Here is a 14,410-nt window from a genome sequence, read left to right as displayed (position 1 = left end):
AAATTATATATTAAAATATCTTAAAATAGTTATAATTATTTGATAATGTGAAATTTTTATACTAATAGTATATAAAAAATAAACTCATTGAATATTATCTTGAATTAAAAGTGTATTTTCTAGGCACATGATTTTCCTTTTTCTTTTTGTATATATATACAATTTATGTTGTGGCAAGCATTCCAATTATTCCAACTCTACGTTCTTCAAATATACGAGTATTGCACCTTGCACTTGCCATGTAACTTCTTGGATATAAGAAGTTTTTGTTTTTCCTGCATATTACGAATTGGACTTTTGATGTCCATTCCTTCGTCGCGTTCCAATTAGAGTTGCTTTCAAGGAGCTGTGGCAGATGGATATGGATGTAAAAATAAAATAAAATAAAAACTTTTTGGATTGAGTCTTGCCATTTGGATTTTCGCTATATATTTTTGCTTTTTCTTTTGCCCTTTGTTCCCACGTGTTGTTGCTGCATGTATTCTTTTCTTGACGTGTCAATTTAAAACTGAGGTGAAGATTTAAGAAGCATGCTTTGAGTGGACCTGAAAGAGAACTAAGAAGTTATTGAGCGATTATTACTTTCATATAGAGTATTGATTGTTTGTGCCTCGCTTCAGATTTGCATGCAGTGGTCAATTTTTCTTTTTTTCAAATATGTTAACAGGTGTTTTAAAGATTTTGATTATGACACTTAAAAATAAAAATATTTTTATTAGAAGACAAAATATTTTATCGTTTGTGATTTTTTTCACACTCTCTTATAATTTATATAATAAATATGTTTTTTAAATTTTTTATTAACCAATGGTATAACGACACTAATTATCCTAAACCTTTCCTTTTTACTCAATTTAATATAATACCTTTTTCTTATATACAGTACTTCCGTCGAAAGCTGGTCCTATCTATAAAGCTCAAATTGAGAGCGGTACTTATGTTTTATATAAGATGTAATTTATAATACTTCTTGTAATAATTATTTTTAAATTTAAATACACCTAATTAAAAGAAAGGTTATATTGATCAAAAAATTATAATGACAAACAAGTAGAAGAGAATGAAAATAAAAGAAATATTGACGACAAATGATAGTATATATATATATATATATATATATATATATATATATATAGGACCTACTTATTGATATCAATTAAATTAATTATTTTTTAATTGTGATAAATTGAGTAATTTGGTCTTATAAATAAGACAAGAGGGTTTAAGAAATAAATATTTAATTCATTAAGATTAATAAAAAATAATTAAATTCATTTTTTAAATTAATATTATAATAAATTCAAATTTTATTAAAAAAATATCGATAGTGATAGTACGTATTAATAATTTAAGTGATAGTTTATACATAACATTACTCATAAAGAATAATACTATTAATAACTCAATAAATATATTCATTTTCATTATAAAAAAAGTGATATTTGTGTTGGATTATCTACGTTGAACCCTCCCACGTACACACCCATAACCAACAGTGTGTTTTGTGTTGGATTATCTGTGTTGAACCCTGTCTGAATTTGGATTGATCTTTTTTGTTGTTTTGTTCAAAATCATTGTTATGCGTACACATGGCAACAAGGCGGAGATAGATATGTGATTTGCAGTTTCTTTTCCATTTCCTCAAAATCATTCTCGTACTGATCTCCATCCTCGCCGTATCCACCTTATAATTAAAAAATATTTTTTTGCAAAAAAATACATAAGGAAATAAACTTTTAAAAAAATGAATAAAATTAAATATATTATTTATTCAAGAAATCAAGTTAAAAAAATTGATAAAGTTAAATATATTATTTATTTAAGGAATCAAGTTTAAAAGTTAATTTTAAAAAAATTGAACAAAGCTAAAAAAATTAAATAAAATAAGGGTATTTTAATAATTATATATGTCGGGTAGGGGACAATTAGATACGTACCCATATTGTTCTCGCATCCTCATCTTAAAAAGTCAAGCATTATCCATACCCATATCGGTATTCAACCAAAGCGAGAATTATCTGCTAAGGTCGGGACGGGACGATACCCATTATTTGTCATGTCTAGCTCTATGAGAGTTTGAGAGTTTGATATGATACAGACATCAAAATGAATAGGATCCCTTAAAGAATTCAAACTTAGGTAAGTGACTTTTAGTTTTGTTTTAGGAAAACATATTGATGGCACAATCTAGAAATAAGTGAAAAAGTAAGTAATAAGTTATAGGTTAATATATATGAATATCTTTTGCCGATAAAAAAAAAAAATCTCACAAAAAAAGAAAATTCATTTCATTCCAATTCAACTTGTCTCTGTATTACAAAGTTCTCTCTATTTATAGGCCAGACTTCCCTTTAAACATTCACTAGGAATTGAATTCTCACTTAAATTAAATTTCCACTAATCATTTAAATTGCTTAGGAAATCTAAAAATCATAAAAACTGACTTATAAAAGATATCAAAATTCATATGAATTTATTACATCAAAATTAAATACAAAAATTCATTAAAAAATAAAAAAAAAGCTTTAATTGATTCTTTGGACCAAAAGTTACTTCATCCAAATAAACTTCAACTCACAATTATATTGATTCATGAAAATTTATATTAAATTTGATTGTTAACTTACTTTTAGAATTAAAATATTAATTCAAACATAAATTACTTTACCTTAAAATTAATTTTAATTAAAATGAATTTTTTATTATTAAATGTGTATGTTTTAAGTTTACATAACTCTTACATCAGAATTGAGATAATTTGTTATATATATATATATATATATTTGAATGAATTAAGACATCAAAATGATTTGAAATGGTCAGTAACACTACTATAAAAATGATCTTTTAAGATGCAGGTTTTAAGACGGTTATATAAAAACCGATGTAATATGTAAAGCAGTGATAATTTTGTAAATAATTACAAATTTTTAAAGGCAGTTTTTTGAAAACCGTTTTTGAAAACATTTTATGACGTCGGTTTCTTCAACAACCGATTTTAAATACAATATTTTAAAGACGGTTTTAAAAACCTGTCTTTGTCAAAAGGGTTTTCCTTTTATATTCTCATTGTCTCTCTCTCACTCGTGCCCTCCCAGTCCTTCCAAAACCTCCTTCAAATCCACCATCTCTGCCAACCCCCTCCACACCCCTTCTTTCCCTCGAGCCCCACTGCCCCCGCGACCCCTCCAACACTGCTGCCCTCCGCCATGCTGCAATAGTCTGGTTCTGCAATGACCTTGGTCTCCTCGACAACGAGGGCCTCACCGCCGCCAACAAAGAAGCCCTCGTTGTCCTCCCCGTCTACTGCTTCGACAAGATCAACCCCTATCGTGTTGCCTTCCTCATCGACTCCGTCTTCGACCTCCGCTGTAACTTCTAGGCACGCCAGTCCGATGTCGCTGTGCGCATCGGGAAGCTCAAGGTGATGTTGGTGGAGCTTGCCAAGGCAGTCGGGGCCAATGCCGTGTATGCACACCACTTCTCATGTCTTTAAAACTTTTTTCCCTATCTCTCTACTTTTTTATTTAAAAATTTTGAATTTTTTGTTTCAAGGTTGTGGTTGTTTTTTTTATTTTGATGTTTCCGCGTGGTGGGTATGCTTCAAAATTTTTACTTGAGTTCATTTTTTGCTTTAACCCCTTTGGATTTTTTTTTTCTCGTTGTAGGTTTTTGGTAAGAAACTTTGTGTTTTTGCCTTTTGACTATGTTTAGGTTAATTGAACTTAGATTTGGGATGATTGTGGTTATTCCATATTTAATTGAGACTCTAATTTTAATGTTTGTTGTTGAGGTTGTTCTTTGGGAATAATCAATAAATAGGATTGTAATTTGTGGGGCTTTTACAACTATATTTGTTTCTTAATCATGCCACACATTTCAAGTCCAAACGCATTCAACTAGAATTTTCAAGGTACAAAGTACCTACATGCCTCCATATTTTTTGTACTTGCATGAAAAACTATTAGTTTTCCACCTTCCAAGGCAAATTTCTAACTTAGTTGTTCGTTCTTCCCATACCCTTTTTGGCCTTTATCCCAATTTTGTTCCTATCCAATTGTATGTGCTTCTGCAGGTTGTATATGCATAAAGTCAACTACTGAGGTCGTGTGCTAGAAGCAAAATAAAGAACAATTTGATCTTTGTTCAATTTGGTGGATCATTGGGTCGTTGATGTCATTGTGAAGCATAAGAAGCTTTTGTTAAAAATATAAGGGGTTTCCAAATGATGGTTATGTCGTGTTGGAAGCAAATTGTTGATGGTGATGAAGGAGATGAGAGTCGGAGAGTTGATGGTCTTTTACGGTACAAGGATTTGGGGAACCACCTTTATGGGGAATTCTCAATGGTTGTGGTTCAGGATAATAGTTCATTAGAGGATCGAGGTGAACTTGAGTCTAGACCCTTGAGTTCTAATCACTTGGGTCCTCAAGGGACTTTTATAGGTGTTTATGATGGCCATGATGGAAGTGAGGCTTCATAGTTTGTTAGTGACAATCTCTTCTGCAATCTCAAAAGTATGTTTTTCATCTTTTATTATGAACATATATATTCAATTTCATTCAGAATATTGTTTTTTTTCTAGATATTGTTCTATCCAGATTTTGAAATGGATTCAAGACTAAGGAAGCCAAGCCACTTATAGCATGGTTTGGAAAAATCATGGCGACACCATGGTTTTTGAGATAGCCACCATGATTTTAAAGGGTATCCAAACATTCTATTTGTCTATTATGACCAATTAATTGATCATGTATTTTAAACTCTCCAATTAAAATCATTTTTCACACAAAAAGTCCTAGTGACCCTTCAACCAAAATTATAACTTCCTATGTATATCTAAGCCTCATGCACTAGGCCACGAACCCTTTTGTTTTTAGTTTGTTACTTCACTGAATCAATTTCATGTGTGATCCAGGGCTTGCAGCTGAAAATCAAGGTATAAGTTGTAAAATTTGAACCGAGAATATTCAAATCATTACATTTTTTCATTGTTCCCTGTCTTGTAACTTGCTCTCATGAAATCATTACATAAATCCCCGTTGTCATAGAATTCACTCTCTTGATCTAAGTTCTACATGACCTGAGTGATATCATTCCTTGATCACAAATGCAAGCAGTTTGGAGCTTGCTCGAGATTTCGTTTTGTTTTGTCATTGAGTTTTACAGACAAAGCAGTGCTAGTTTATATTAGTTTTCTCTAGTTTGCATTGTAGTGATTGTGTTGTGCCATCATTTGAGAAGTTTTCCTGCTGTTCTAATGTCCCTCAACTAATGCACTAATACTTCATGATACAGATAATTGAGAATATGGGATTTATGAATAATGTGAAGAGCTTTGGCAAATTTGACTAGTCAATTAGGAACCTGACATGCCTCAACAAGATTCGTATGTGCCTTATTCTCTTTGCCCTTTCCCCATGGTCAGCCTCATGGGCAAAAGGATCAAACTAGTCAATATACCACAGTTCCTAATTATCTGGAACAAAAAAAGACTCAAAAGCTTCTTCTTCTTGGAATTCAAGGATCTGGTACTAGCACTATATTTAAGCAGGTATGGCTTTTATTTCAAATATTTAGATGTATGTTTATGGTAAATACTTCTGAGATAAGCAACTATGTTGTTTCAAATCTAAAGTAGTAAAGATGTATGAAAAGTTATTTCATGTTTCATTGTTTTGTTTTACTTCTAATATTCTTTATTTCTCTCTTCTCCCTCCCTCCCTTCTTTCTTTGATTCTTTTATTGGGAGGTGAAAGAGTAGGAGTTGATATGAAACTAAGTAGAAGTTTTTGTAGTCTCTTCATTTACACTAATGAAATTAAAATATTTTTTCTGTCTTAGTGTTTAAGATTGATTTTCTTCTAACTTGATTCTCCTTTATGGCACTCTTGCAATTGTTGAGCAGGCCAAGTTTTTGTATGGGAACAGATTTTCTGATGAAGAGCTTCAGGATGTCAAATTGATGATCTAGAGTAACATGTATAAATATCTTAGTAGTTTAGTTGATGGAAGAGAGCGCTTTGAAGGAGGTTGTTTCTAGAATGAATGGACAAGGTTCTCCCGATCAAACTATGGAAACAGGTAATATTTCATACCATGGTAATTTTGTTTTCAAGTTTCCACTTCATGTGTTTATTGTTTGGCTAACAGGAGACAATGCATGAAAAAAAATACTGTAAGTTCATTCAATACCTTATCATCAACTACATATAGTAGCACCTATACATTTTATTTGTTCTTGAATCAGTTAATTTCTCTGTATTTCTCAGGCTCCCTAACCCTGAGCATGGGTGGAGGAACTTACTCTTCTTCATGGCTTGGATCATTAGAAAGATAGGATACAATATTTCTAAATTTTAGTTTTTTCTATTGAAACATGGATATTTTCATCATTGATTTTGCTATATTATTTATAACGCATTCTATTGGGGGAATTAAAGGATAGCTAGGTAAATTGAGAAGTTGAAATTTTGTGTGAACCTTTTGTTTTCTTAATTTCAATTTCCAAGTACTCTTTCTTTGTTATCTAATTGTCAAGTTCTGTTTCAATGCCATATTTGATATCCTCTAGTTGGAAACTTTTTAATAATGAAAAAAAAAATCAAAATTGATAGGATTCTACTACTATGATTTTAAGCACTTACTAAGTGCCACAACATTTTGGGGGGATGAACGAAATTTACCCTAATACAAAGAACCTTGCTTGCTGAATGCTAGTGAAGACATTAAATTTTAAAAGTATTCTGGGTGGAATAGCTAATTGAATGGGGCATGGCATACCACCTTCACCCTCTGTCTAAATTTTTTAAGTATCCCATAAATTTAGGAGCTAGTTCAGAAATTGTGTTGCATGATTGATAATTTTGTGACTTGTAATATTTATTTTCCTAAATAAGCTGCAAAATGTCGCATCTTATTAAGGTGGACACATATGTGGTTCTTTTTATCGCTGATTGTGTAACTTTCCTGGTATTAAATTATACTAAGTTGAGTTTCTGTCTCTTGGTAGGTAACAAAAATGTTTACCAATATATATATATATATATATAGAAACACAAGTTGATTTCCGTTTTATCTAAGAAATGACTAAGCTACTGCAAATGTGTTGTTTTTGAATTATAGATGCGTCAATGTTAAATCCCACGACCAACTTTTATGTTAATCCTATAATGGCATCATAATGCTTCAAGTATATAACCTGATTTCAATATGTATTCATGTTGCAATGGTGAAGCAAGTAATACTAGTGAATGCATCTATTCCCTCAACCCAAAGCTAAAACATTTCTCTGACTGGCTCCTGGACATTATAGCCATGGGGGATTTAGATGCCTTCTTCCCTGCAGCCACATGGGAATGTGCACCATTAGTTGAAGAAGTATGGAGGGACCTTGCAATACAAGAAACCTTCAAAAGAAAAGATGAGCTTCACTTTCTTCCAGATGTTGTCGAGTACTTAAGTCGGGTAATTATTTAACTTTTGTCCTTGAATATGTGTATTTTTGTTCAGTTAAAGTTGTCAGGCATCAGATATTTACTAAATCTTCCCTTAGCCATCAATTTTTTTCCTACCATCCTTTACTAATTTTATGTTATAAGCAGAGGTGTTAATATTTCCAACATGCTTTATCTGCATATCAAATTATGCTATCACTTTGCTAATTGTGCCTTCACCTATATATCATTATATCTCAGTGCAATATTCATCTTGTTTTTTATTAGGATTTGTTGGAAAGGAATATTGTAGCACACATTAATCATGTCATGTGGATTGGAGTAGATGAATATAAACTGGATTGGAGTAGTTTACCAAATGGGAGGTGTATAAATAAGCTTATCAAGTAGACAAGACAAAGCTTGCCAATATATTTGTATGTCAAAATATTTTAATTCTTTTTTTTAAAAAAAATACATTCTAAGACGGTTTCCTGAAAAACCATCTTAGAATCCTAAAATTATTTTTTGTTTTGTTTTAAAATAACATTCTAAGACGGTACTCTGAAAAAACTATCTTAGATTGTAAGCATTGAAAAACCGTCTTAGAATCTTAAATTTATTTTAATTTTTTTATAAAAAATTATATATTAAGACGATTATTTGAAATCATCTTAGAATGATATTTTTTTGAGAATCGTCTTAGAATGTATAGTTTTTTTAAGACGGTTTTTTAAGATGGTTGAAAATCATCTTTAAATGTATCATAGAATCAATGTAGAAACATCTTTTTGCATTGTTCTCTGATCAATTTGAAGCCATTTGAATGCCTTAAATTGTAGGATAGGATATTTCCCACCTTTTTCCTCAAACTTCACAAGCATCTAAACTGAAAGTCAATATTATTTGTCCAAGACATGTATTTATAGAAGAAGAAAAAAGTGAAAAAAGACCTATTCTTTCATGTGAAAATACATAACCTTTTAAATCAACAAGGCAAGGTAACTAAAAATAAATTCGTGTACATAATTATATGAAAAGATTTGGTTGAAGTTTCATGAGAAAAGGTAACTCCGAATTTAAACTCAACTCATTTATGTTTTCACTATTCACGTGTGTGTATGTATAGATGAAATTGAAAATATACACACATGAATGAGTTTTCACTATTCACGTGTGTGTATGTATAGATGGGATTGTTAATATACACACATTTCTTTTTTAATTGGTACTAAAAATTTAGGACAAAAGGCCCAACTTTCTCATTTGTTTTAATTAATTTATTTTAGGGTTGTTTTAGTAATTTAATATCTATTTTATTTTTAAAATATAAAAATCTTCATTATTCCTAAAAAGGGGGATTCGTGGTGTAGTTTTTGCTTAAAATTAATCTAATTCAAATAAGAAAGTTAAGTGTCAGTAATTAATTAGACAAAATTTGAATAATAACTAATTCAACAATCAATGATATAAATGAATAACGAAAGTTTTAACAATTAAACTTAAAGTAAAACAATAATTTTTATTAAGTTAAATAATACTTAAATAATAATCATTCAACTTAAAAGTAAAAAATCATACATTAAATTTGTTTTTAAGCTTCAACAACTAAACTTAAAATAAAATAAAAACAACATTAGTAATTTTTGTTTTTAATCAAAAAACTTAGAAAGTAAATATCTAACAACAAAACACTAATTATCACAATAGTCTAAAACCATAAAAACTTGAAAAATACATCTTCAACAAAACTATACTAGATCTCCAACCTTAACAACATAACACAAAATTATCCATTGACAAGAGTTGTATCTTGTATAAAATAAAGCATCATTAATTAAAATAAAATATAATTAATTGCATTTTAAAAATAAACATAATTTAGAAATTATATATCACACCATTTCAAGCAAATTATAAAAATAAAAAATTACTAGATCAATTTGATTTTCGCTTGTCAAACTGCAAAAAGAATCAAACAGTGTGGTTTGAAAAAGAAAAAAAAAACAAACTAAATCAATAAACATCAGTTTTCCTTGCCGTTTTCAATTTTTTTTTTTCAATTTTCGATTTTACTCTCCATTTGATTTGATTCTAAACATTGTTTTTCTCGTCTCTCTCCGTGATCGCATTCACGGTGATGGATCTTCTTCCTTTCTCCTACTTCACTTATGTGCTCTTATTCTGTTACTCACATACAAGACTAAGATAATGCTTAACTTAACTTTTGATATCTTTGCCTTTTTTTACCACATGGTTTTCTCAGATAATTAATTGATCAATCAGCAAAATGAGTTTTTTAATCAAGTATAATAATTGTTCAAAGAAGGTCCGTCATAGGATTCTGCATTTTCCCTGATCTTATCGGGCATGGTTCTCGGTCTCGGAACTAGTTCAAGGGCAAAGAATGTTGTGAACATAATTGGTTTAATCATGTATATTAATTGTTCCGCTCTAAGATAAATTTCTACCTGTTCATCTTAATCCAGCGGCATCAATGGTAGTGGCTGTCGGGCGACATTGTCGATGGTGGTGTAAAACAAAAAGAAAACGTGTTTGTGAAAACGTTGCAACTAAAATTGGAAGTTTCTGAACAAGAAGATGGATGGATTTGGAAACATGGGGATAGAAGAGATGATTAGGAGATAGAAACATTTATTTTTTTTTTAAAAAAAACAATGATAAAGTACTACAATACCCCTAAAATAAATTAATTAAAAAAAATTAAAAGTTGGATTTTCTGTCTTTAATTTTTGGTATACGTTGTTAATATATATTAACAGATAAAAAAAATGTGTGCATTAATGATCCTTATATATATACACACACATGTAATAAAAGAATTTCCTTAATTTAATTATGTGAGAATCTTATTCTCATAAAACACCTTTAGAGAGAGAAAAAATGATCCACAAATGATGTATAAAAAAAATACAGGATAAATGTGAAAATTGATGTGAAAACAAAAGATCACAACTGAATTTAAATAGTTATATTTTTCTTGCCTCTGGATTTACATTATTCCCAAAGTGAATATGGTGAAGTAATTTATTAGTTATTGTCACTTACAAATCATTGATCATCAAGGACTCTGAAATTAAGTCTCCTAAGCCACACAGAATGAAGTATCATATGAAACACATCATATCGCTTGGGTGGAGAATGTACCTCAAAGTGTCTCCGAATTTGTCTCACTCTTTTTTGCATTCTTATGTACTTCCTTGGAGAAATATTCATCAAAATGTCCTTCAAGTTGGGAATTTCTTTCATAGAAACCTCAACTGAGAACATCTTCCAATTCAAAACATCACTGAAAGGAGGGACATAGTGATCCGAAATGAGCACAGGAACACACCCTGTGTAAATTGCCTCCACCACTCTAGGGCTTGCCACCTCATACCCACTAGGGCAGAGGCAAAACTTGCTCTTCCTCAACATGCCATAGTAAGAAACACCCTTTGGGAGGTACTGGTGAACTTGAATATCTTCATCCTTTTTTTCCCAATGCTCAAGAAGAATTGGCCTAATGGGGCCATGAATGCCTCCAGCAAAGAATGCCAAAATTGAACGTTGAGATGCAGATGGCCCACCAAGTAAACCATCTATTGGACCACGTTGGAGATTAATTTCTGGAAATGAAACATCCTTTCTAGGGTCGAATCCTTCAGAGGTGTTGGCATTGCAAAGTACACGAATAGAGTTCTTACGCAAGTAAGGTGAGAATTTTGAAGCCTCTGGCCCCTATACATATATAAATGAGACAATAATGAAACTAATTAGAACAAGGTTTTCATATATCAAATTAATTATTAAGTATACACCATGCTCAACATAAAGGTTTCTTACACAACTTTTTTATGTGTAAAGATCAAAGACAGGTATCGATTTACAACAACTCACGAATCATGTTTAACCTTCAACCGAGTTAAAGCCCTTGGCTCTGATACCATCATTTAATCACAAACCAGCATGCATGATAATTTTCTTGACTTTTATAACAGTCATTTTAAAAATCATACCTAAAACGATTTATGATTGATTAACTACATAAAGACTATGTATATAGATATGATAGTGAATGTTTATTAATTAAACTTCAAATTATCGATGCCTTTTAAAACAATAATGCAGGGATTATGAACTAGTGGTAATAAGATGTTCACCCAATCATGGCAAGAGAGCATGAAGTGATCAGCTCCAAGGCTTCGATTCCAATAAGGGTATCTTGCAGCAATGACATTGATATAGTCCCTGACTGTTCTTTTTATGGGGCCAAAATCGTGTGAGTCCCTTATGTACACGTATCGAACCATCATTACTACGCTAAAAGGAAGGAAAAACACATGTGCTTTCTTGGGATCTCTTGTTCTAAAATGCTCATTCATTTCAATAGCATGGATGAAGCTCCCCTCCGTGGAGTATATGCTGGCGCATGGTCCTTCATGGAAAACTGGAAGTTCCCCCTCTTCATAGACAAATACTTTGAATTGTTTCTCCATTTCTAAGTAGCTCCTATTGTAGCAATTTTTTGAAGAGATGGAGATTAATAAGTGATTTGTAATGAACAATGGATATAACTCAAAATTGCATATAACATTATTCACTTGTTATACTTGTGGAGAAATTATTTGATGGTTGTAGACCACTACATGTGCATGATTTTGAACGATCTATTCATGACAAATGGCCAAGTTTTTTTTTAAAGTACGAGAAAAAGTTAATAAAACTTGGTTACAAATGAAGATTGGTCGAAATCATGATTACCAAATGGTCTAGGACCCTATGATAATTTTTCATGCTTGTGGTATTGAAAGAATTGATTGTGCCCATTTGACCATCCGTAGATATTGATTGGAACTCATATATAACATTAAAATGCATATTTGTAATTCGTCATTATGAAGAACAGGGGAAATTTTGAAAGAAGACAGTACGTTAGAAGGAAATAATGAACAGTTCAGAGAGAAAAAGCAGTGCACTATGTACCTGTGAAATTCCTTAGGATTCCAATACATTGGACCTACTGGAACATAATCTGAATCTTGTGTTTGATTCCAATTTTCAGCTTCTCTGATTGCAGCTCGAGCTTGTGCTAGAACAGCTTCAGTTTTATCTAAGAAACTGAATTTTCTTTTCCGCTTCTGTCTTGGGTGAGATTCATCAGATTCATTTGCAGGAGCTAAATTGAACCCGGGTTTGGAGACATTGAAAACTTCAGTTTCATTCTGTTAAAAAAACACAAGTCATAAACTTTAGTTAAAGTATCAAATATGCTAAGATTTCAATTTAAATGAGAACTTGATACATTTTTTTTTTCTTTTAAATTATAATTTTCATTTCCTGAATTACAATTTTTGTTCTCTTATTTTTTAATAATTTTAATTTCCATATTTTGAAAGTCTGTAATTTTAATCTAATTCTTTAGTTTGCGTACATTTATTTATTTTATTTTAGTATTTGTTTTCCATTCCGACGGACTAAATAAAAATAAAAAAGAATGTGAGTATGTACAACATCAATAACAAGAGAGATGTTTATGTTAAAAAAATGCATGCAAAATGTTTACCCAAAAATGTCTCAGAGGAGAATCAGGAAATCACAACGCATGTGAGTGGTCGAAAATTTAGAATTAAAAGAAAGTCACCATTCATTCACCAAAAAGGAGATAAAGAGTAAGAAAAGTGAGCACTTACAGATTGATGAAGTGTTTGTAAAGAGGAATTTGAAGGAGGATCAAGAAGTGTTTGTGACGAGGAATTTGAAGGAGTAATTAGAGAGCTCCACGAGGCATAACGTTTTGCAATAAAATCTCTTCCGTTATAAACAGTTGAACCCTTTATAGAAGCAAAGCCCGCAAGCACTAAGAGAGGCACCATGAACAAGAAGAGCCTCATTGTAGAAGAAGCTTCTGAACCCCTCCATGCACAACAATTAATCCATCTGCTACTACCCATATTATTGTGTATGTATGCTTTTGCAGAATTGGGACACAAATTAAGACAAGTCTATTTAACGATTTCTTTACCGTTACATTTGATGGTATATCAGAAATTCATGCATGTAGCTGTGTGGTTATCATTTTCTTACGTTGTTTACGAAACTGTAGAGAGAGACATATAGCTGTCAAAAAACAAAACAGCAGAGATAAGTAAAAGGACCACTGAACCAGTGGGGTGAGGTCGTGTGGGGACCAGTGGGGTGAGGTCGTGTGGGGAACCAGTGGGATTGGGATGTTTTATTTTTGTATAATATTAATTATTTTAGAATAAATTATATTTTTGCTCACCCAATTTTTTTATTCTTGTGATTTTGATCCTTTAATTTTTGCATATTAATCTTAGTTTCCAAACTTTTTTTTTCATTTAATGTTTTCGTCCATTAAGTAATGATTTGATGTTATTTTTATTATATTTTTTGTGGTTAAATCATTTAAATTTATATTGAAATGTCAAGTAACATAATTTTAAGGAAATATTTACAATATGAAAGAATTTATTTTTGGAGTAAAATTGATTTTTGATTTTGAGTTGAAATTAATGTTTCAAGACGCTTTTAAGTTAAATAAAAAATGTATTGAACTTTATAATTAAATTATTTTTAGGATAAAATAAATATATTTAAATATAAACCATCATTTTACTTCAAAATTAATTTAATTTGAAATCAATTTTATTAATGCTTACCCTAAAATTTTTATGTTTCAATTTCACGTGACTTTTCTATGAGAATTGAGATAGTTTATTATGTTAAATTTTTTATATATCATAATAATTAATTGGATCATAGCTGAATGAATTATAAGAATAATTAAGACAAGAAAATAATTACTAAAGCTAGTCACTAATATTTATCTCAGCTGGATGCCATTGTTCCTTGATGAATTTGTAGTCATTTGAATGACTTATTCTTAGATTGTAGGATTGAATTTACCTCCTTTTTTTCTCTAACTTCGTAAGTAAGTGTGTAAACTGAAA

The 14,410-nt window shown here is 30.8% G+C and overlaps 1 protein-coding gene, 1 long non-coding RNA gene and 1 pseudogene across 2 annotated transcripts; 2 read left to right on the top strand and 1 right to left on the bottom strand.

Annotated features, from left to right (window-relative positions):
* The first annotated feature begins 2,970 nt into the window (after positions 1–2,970).
* On the top strand, positions 2,971–3,496 carry LOC114381741 (annotated as a pseudogene).
* A 6,874-nt stretch (positions 3,497–10,370) lies between these two features.
* Positions 10,371–13,490, bottom strand: LOC114382790 (probable glycosyltransferase At5g03795). Its single transcript, XM_028342405.1, has 4 exons — positions 13,130–13,490; positions 12,423–12,661; positions 11,600–11,948; positions 10,371–11,177 (listed from the first exon to the last, which is right to left on the bottom strand). Exons 1-4 carry the CDS (start codon positions 13,388–13,390, stop codon positions 10,509–10,511), a joined length of 1,518 nt encoding a protein of 505 aa, XP_028198206.1. The 5' UTR covers positions 13,391–13,490; the 3' UTR covers positions 10,371–10,508.
* On the top strand, positions 11,016–12,039 carry LOC114382791. The gene is made up of 2 exons (XR_003660287.1): positions 11,016–11,152; positions 11,568–12,039. It is a non-coding gene; the product is annotated as an uncharacterized LOC114382791 (long non-coding RNA).
* Positions 13,491–14,410: the final 920 nt, after the last annotated feature.

Source organism: Glycine soja, chromosome 13 (assembly GCF_004193775.1).
Source record: "Glycine soja cultivar W05 chromosome 13, ASM419377v2, whole genome shotgun sequence".
In the NCBI taxonomy this organism is placed as follows: domain Eukaryota; kingdom Viridiplantae; phylum Streptophyta; class Magnoliopsida; order Fabales; family Fabaceae; genus Glycine; species Glycine soja.
This window is presented reverse-complemented; position numbering and strand designations above follow the sequence as displayed.

What these genes read in the sequence shown, in the direction of transcription:
- LOC114382790 (XM_028342405.1), bottom strand. Translation starts at nt 13,390, where the DNA reads ATGGGTAGTAGCAGATGGATTAATTGTTGTGCATGGAGGGGTTCAGAA. An exon ending in TACAAACACTTCATCAATCT is followed by an intron (nt 12,662 to 13,129) that starts GTAAGTGCTCAC and finishes TTTTTTTAACAG; the next exon opens with AATGAAACTGAAGTTTTCAA. An exon ending in TGCTCTCTTGCCATGATTGG is followed by an intron (nt 11,178 to 11,599) that starts GTGAACATCTTA and finishes ATATATGTATAG; the next exon opens with GGGCCAGAGGCTTCAAAATT.